This window comes from Phascolarctos cinereus, unplaced genomic scaffold, assembly GCF_003287225.1.
Source record: "Phascolarctos cinereus isolate Bilbo 61053 unplaced genomic scaffold, phaCin_HiC Scaffold_4;HRSCAF=312, whole genome shotgun sequence".
Classification (NCBI taxonomy): domain Eukaryota; kingdom Metazoa; phylum Chordata; class Mammalia; order Diprotodontia; family Phascolarctidae; genus Phascolarctos; species Phascolarctos cinereus.
The window spans coordinates 262,634,295-262,640,397 of NW_027555847.1; the positions used below are offsets into that span (position 1 = coordinate 262,634,295).

At 41.2% G+C, this 6,103-nt stretch overlaps 1 protein-coding gene across 1 annotated transcript in view; it reads right to left on the reverse strand.

Annotated features, from left to right (window-relative positions):
* LOC110220458 (integrin alpha-D-like) overlaps window positions 1-5,500 on the reverse strand; it is a 28,952-nt gene extending 23,452 nt beyond the window's left edge. The window contains 1 exon segment of the mRNA XM_021004465.2: window positions 5,325-5,500. Within this exon segment, the coding sequence (XP_020860124.2) occupies window positions 5,325-5,355 (31 nt within the window). The 5' untranslated portion in view covers window positions 5,356-5,500.
* Window positions 5,501-6,103: the final 603 nt, after the last annotated feature.

A 6,103-nucleotide genomic window follows, 5' to 3' on the forward strand; every position in this document is an offset into this window, starting at 1 on the left:
CGCTAAGTAAAGCTTAACCTTTGTCCTCCTTCCAGCCTCTTTAATCGGACAACCAGTTTCACTCTATTTTAGCTGGTTCTTAAAGCTCCTGACCTAGAGCTACTTTCCTGTCAATTTCCTTATATGGAAATATAATCATTCCATAATAATTTGTGGAAATATAATCTTACTTCTCACACTCTGGAATTTGGTTATAACATTCGTGGGAGTTTTCATTTTAGGATCTCTTTCAGGAGCCAATTGATGGATTCTTTCAATTTCTATTTTACCCTGTGGTTCTAGGATATCAGGGTAGTTTTCCTTGATAATTTTTTGAAAGATTATGTATAGGCTCTATTTTTTTTTTATCATGGCTTTCAGGTAGTACAATAATTCTTACATTATCTCTCCTTGATCTAGTTTTCAGGTCAAATGTTTTTCCAGTCAGGTATTTAATATTTTCTTCTATTTTTTTATTCTTTTGGTTTGGTTTTATGGTTTTTTGATGTCTCATGGAGTCATTAGGTTCTACTTACCCAATTCTAATTTTTAAGGAATTGCTTTCTCCAATGAGTTTTTCATTTGACCAGTTCTGCTTTTTAAGGAGTTCGTCTCCTCAGTGAATTTTTGTATATCTTTGTCAATTTGGCCAATTTTGTTTTTCAAGGCTTCCTTCTCCTCATTGGATTTTTGTGCCTCTTTTACCATTTGGCCTATTCTGTTCTTTAAGGTGTTGTTTTTCTTCCATATTTTTTGAGCCTCCTTTTACCAAGCTGCTGACTCTTTTTTTCAAGATTTTCTTGCACCACTGTCATTTCTTTTCTCAATTTTTCATTTACCTCTCTTATTTGATTTTTTTGTTGGAGCTTTTCTGGGAATTCTTTTTGGACCTGAGACCAATTCACATTTTCTTTGAGGCTTTGGATGTAGCAATTTTGACTTTGTGGTCTTCTTCTGAGTTTGCGTTTTGCTCTTCCCTGTCACCATAGTAACTTTTTGTATTCAGGGTCTTTTTTGGTTGTTTGTTCATTTTTCCGTCCTACTTCTTGACTTTTAACTTTATATTAAAGTTGAGCTCTGCTTCTGGGGTAGAGGGAGCACTATTCCAAGCTTCAGGTTTTTTGTGCAGCTGTTTTCAGAACTAGTTCTAGGGAGTCTGTAAGTTTTCAGTTCTTCCAAGGTGGTATGATTTAAGAGGAGGTGTGTTTGCTACTCTCCTTGGCCTGTGCTCTGATCTGTGAATAGCCACAAACACTCTTTTCCACCTTGGGACTTTGACCAGGGTCACCTACTCCCATTTGGCCACAAGTTCTGGTAGTGCTAGTGCTCTTTCTTGCCTTGGGACTGCAACCCCAGATCTACATAAGGGCAATGCAACAGAGCCCTGCACACAGTGCCAGCAAAGGAACCCTTTGTAATCTCCTTCTGACTAGTTGTCAAACCCCCTTACCATCTATGGGCTGAGAGCTCTGGAAGCTACTGCTGCCAATTCAGTTGCCCCCAAAGCCTGCTGCTGCTATCTTACTGGGCCTTGCCTGCATTGGACTGCACTCTACTCTCACCCCAGTGTAACAGACCTTTTCTGCAAAGCTTCCAAGTTGTCTTGGGTTGGAAAAATTGTTTCATCCCATCTGTTTGTGGGTTCTGCTGCTCCAGAATTCATTTTGAAGTATTATTTAAAGTTGATTGGAGGGGAATTTGGGAGAGCCAAGGAGAATTCCTGTTTTTTCTCCACCATCTTGATTCCTGGGAAATTTTTCTTGACATTGAGAATCAGTTTGCCTTTTTGCATCTTCTTAGTGAGAACTTAATGTTTTTTTAATTCATTCATCCATTCATTCACCCAGTGCTCCTATTTCTGCCCTCCTTTTGGTGCCAAACTGAACAAGGCTACATTCCAGCCTTTAAACTGCTTGGAGACAACTATAATTCCCCTCTGTATCTTCTCCAGGGTAAACATCTCTAGTTCCCTCAACCAATCTTCATATGAGATGGACCCAATGCTCTTTACTCTCTTTTCTTCTTTCCTCTGTTTGCTCATTTTTGTCCTTCTTAAATGGTTCAAAATCTGAACATGATGTCCCAGATGTGGTCTGATCAGGGCAGAGTATGGAGGAACAATCACTTCCTTGTTTCTGGAAGCTCTGCCTCTCTTAATGCATCCCATGATCAAATTAGCATCCCACAGTGCTGTCATTCAATGCCATTTGCTAAGTGCCTCATGGGAGCCCTGAATAACTAAGCTATATTGGGAATTTCAAACAAAATAGAAGACATGATACTTGACCTTTGTCAACCTGAAAAAAAATTTAGACCGACTCGGTGATCAGTAAATAAAATGAGGCATTTATTCCAGGTTAAGGAATTGCAATTTGGGACAACAGGCTGCCTTATTGAGACAGGGATACCTGAGACTGAAGGGGAGCAGGAGATTCTTATTGTGTATAGCTATGGGAAATAGCAGAAGGGCGTATAGTCTGGATACACAGAACAGTTGAACTGTAGGAAGGCAGTGTTGAAGGTGTTGAGAAATTATAAGAAATGTCCTTGGAACTATCTCTGTCCAGGAACAGGGGTAGTTAGAAACTGCTGAGCTGTGCAGGCTGGGGCTAGAGGGAGTGGAGAACGGTTTCCTGGCTGCAGTTAGAAACTGCTGTTCAGAGCAAGGTAGGTACCCAGATTTTCCCAGTGGCTGACACCTTAAATACATTATAATGTAATGGGAGAGATAAGATATCTGTGTACACACACACGTGTACATATGCACACATGTATGCATACACATATATGTTGTTGCTGAATTGTTTTTTAGTCACGTCAGGCTCTTCATGATTCCATTTGGAGTTTTCTTGGCAAAAATCCTGGAGTGGTTTGCCATTTCCTTCCCAGCTTATTTTACAGATGAGGAAACTGAAGCAAACAAGGCTAAGTGACTTGCCCAGGGTCACAGAGCTAGAAAGTGTCTGAGGCCAGATTTAAATCTCCCTGACTCCAGACCTAGCACCCTATCCACTGCATACCACCTAGCAGTGCGTCTTTGTGTATATGCATATGTGTGTATATACACATATGTATATGTACACACACATATATATTTATACACACATACACATATATATGCAACTATGACTAATCACAACTTTCTTAGAAATTAATCTTCCTTAGGGCTGTTTTAAAAAATAAAAACAAAACCTTAATGCATCAAATGTGTCACAAAATGATACCTATTCCCTAGATTCCTTAGGTTTCTAGATGTTGAGGAAAACAAACATTTATTTGCATATTCAAACCCAAAGTTTATAGAAAACCCCACTGCATTTCTTTACCCATACCTTGATGTTATTGACTTAGGAACATCTGAGGAGGCATATCATTCCACCAATACAGCTTTTAAACTTAGAGTGTTGACTGAGGGCTCTGAGAAACTAAGTGACTTGCTTCAGAGATTGCAGCAGAAGAATCACAGACTCTTGGGGCTTGGAAGACTTTAGAGATCATCCAGTCCTGGATCAATTTCCTTCTGTGTATGGGTTGTCCTCCCTGACCCTGTTAGAATGGTTTTGTTTTTTCTCTTTGTATCACCAGTATGTACCTGGCATATGGAAAGTGCTTAATAAATACTTACTGATTGATACAGATCAACATATATGGCCCATGGAGGTTAAGTGATCTGTTCCTTATTGAAGACAACTATGATGCCTTCTCCAGGCTAAGCAGTCTCAATTTCCTCAACCGATCTTCATGTCACATGAACACAGTGCTCTTCACTGTCCCATGTTTCTTAAATTTAAATGGATTGTGCAAACTCCAAGGTCCAGTTTCCTGGTCTGCATCAATCCATCAGTAACAGAGTCAGGACAAGGGCCAAGAATGTGCATTTTTCGTTATGTCTGCCAGTAGTTAAGAGGGAGAAGAGCCATGAGGCATTTCATGTGCTTTCCCCCTCACCTTAGCTTTCTCAGATAATCTGACTTCTCTTTCCTGTAGAACTCTAAGATACTCCTTTCCCTTTAGTGTGAGAAAGTTGAGTCTAATAGCAAGAACCATAGGGAATCTGGGGAGGAGAGGGACAGGGCTTAAGCAAAAGAATGGGAAAGTGATGGGGTAAAGATCATTCTGGGAATGGAACACCTGAAACATAGAAAGAACTGAAGCATTAATGTAATATCCAAGAGCTGGTGATCAGGACCCTGGGGGCCCCACCATTACTGTGCCTAGGGGTCAATGCCTCTCTGTTTTCCAGCCTCTATCCCACCAGAGCAGTGTTTGTGCCCATCTCTTCCTTGTTCTACTCTTACCCTACACCCCTATACTGTCAGGGTGGTTGAGATCTTAAGACCAAGGTTCCCCACTGTATCCTGGGCCATCTCCAGTCATCCCGATCCATATCTGGCCACTGGACGCAGATGGCTCTGGAGGAGAAAGTGAGGCTGGTGACTTTGCACAGCCCTCCCTCACTTAAATCCAATTCACTTGCATGTCATGGCATCACCTCCCTCGTGTCATGGTCCTCTTCAAGAACAAAGGGCAAACAGCAACCTCAGGTGTTAATATGGAGTAACTTTTTATGGGTAGAGGACAGGGAACACATTTTTTTCCCTCTCTCAGACATATTATCTCTAGGAGTAACGTCACTGTCCTTAGTGCTGGGGAAGATACTTAATATGGTTCTTGCTGTAATGGACTTTATTGTCTAGTAGGAGGAGATCCAGATGAATATGATGTGAATTGGAATATGAGTCCGTAATACTAGAAATTCACATTTATGATTTAAAGGACTGCTTTCCTCATAACAGCCCTAGTAGGGAGGTAGGGCAAGCATTATTATTCCTATTTTACAGAGAAGGACATTAAGGTTCGGATGGCTTAAATACTTTGCTTAGAGTCACACAGCTGTAAAGGGTTGTGAGAGTCAATAGTCTCCTGAGCCCAGGTCCAGTGTTCTTTCCTCTTTAACACAGTACTGTCCCTTAAAGGGAATATAAAATATGCCACAAGAGCTGATGAGGGAGGAGTTACTTGTAACTAGGGGGATCTGGAGAACTTCATAGAAAAGGTGGCTCCAAAGCTGGATCTATGGAACTTACCACATTTGGTGTGGCTGTAGTTTGTATCCTTCAGTCTTCATCGAATCGGTTTTGTTATTCACTCTGCCACCCTATGCCACTCCTCCACCTCACCTCCAACCCTGGGGACCTATTCTGGTCTTTTTCCCTCCTTGCTTTCCATCTGTCCTCCTTTTTCCTTCTCAGAGCTCCAATGGATAGACTTAGATGGGGACTTACTCTTTTTACCCAATCATCTCACCTCCCTTCCCCATTCCAAAGGAAGGGGTCTCCACTCACCTGTGAGCAGGAACACAGCACCAGATGCCATAGTTGGAGTGGTTCTTGGAGCCTCCTAGGAAGTGAGTAGTGCAGGGTGAAGTGGGATAGGAGAAAAGGAGGGGCGGAAGCAGACTGCTGACAAGGATTTGATAGGGGTTAGCTCAATAAATTACGCAGCTGCAAATGGGGGTGGAGAAGTTGGGTTAATCACAGAACAGAAGAAGCAAGCAAAAAGAGCAGATTTTGCAGCCAATGAACTGCCCCCCTTGGCTCCTTTCCAGAACCCTTGGCTTCTCTTTCATTCTTTCTACCAAGCCACACAATTTGATCAGCACTCGGGTGCAGCTCTGAGCAGGGCTTCTTTAAAGGGAGGAGCCATTCCCTACTATATAAAGTGCTATTAATATTTTATCGTATGTTGGACCTTTTTTTCTGTCCTTGACCTTGGGAACATGTGACCAATGGTGGGAGCAGTGTTTCGAAGGCTATGATACACATTATACCTTTATTGAATAGCTTAACCACTTTTCTTTGATAATTTCAACTTATTATACAGAGCAGTTGAACTACTTTGCAGCTCCACCAACAGAGTATTAGTATGCCTGTCTTTCAACATTTGCTCCAACAATGACACTTCCCATTTTTGTCACCTTTGCCTAAATACCTGGAGAATATGAAGTAAAAGCTCAGAGTTGCTTTAATTTGTGTTTCTCTTTTAGTGATTTGGAGTATGTTTTAATAAGTTCCTTTTGAAAGCTGTTCATATCTTTTAAGGATTTATTTATTGGAGAATTGTT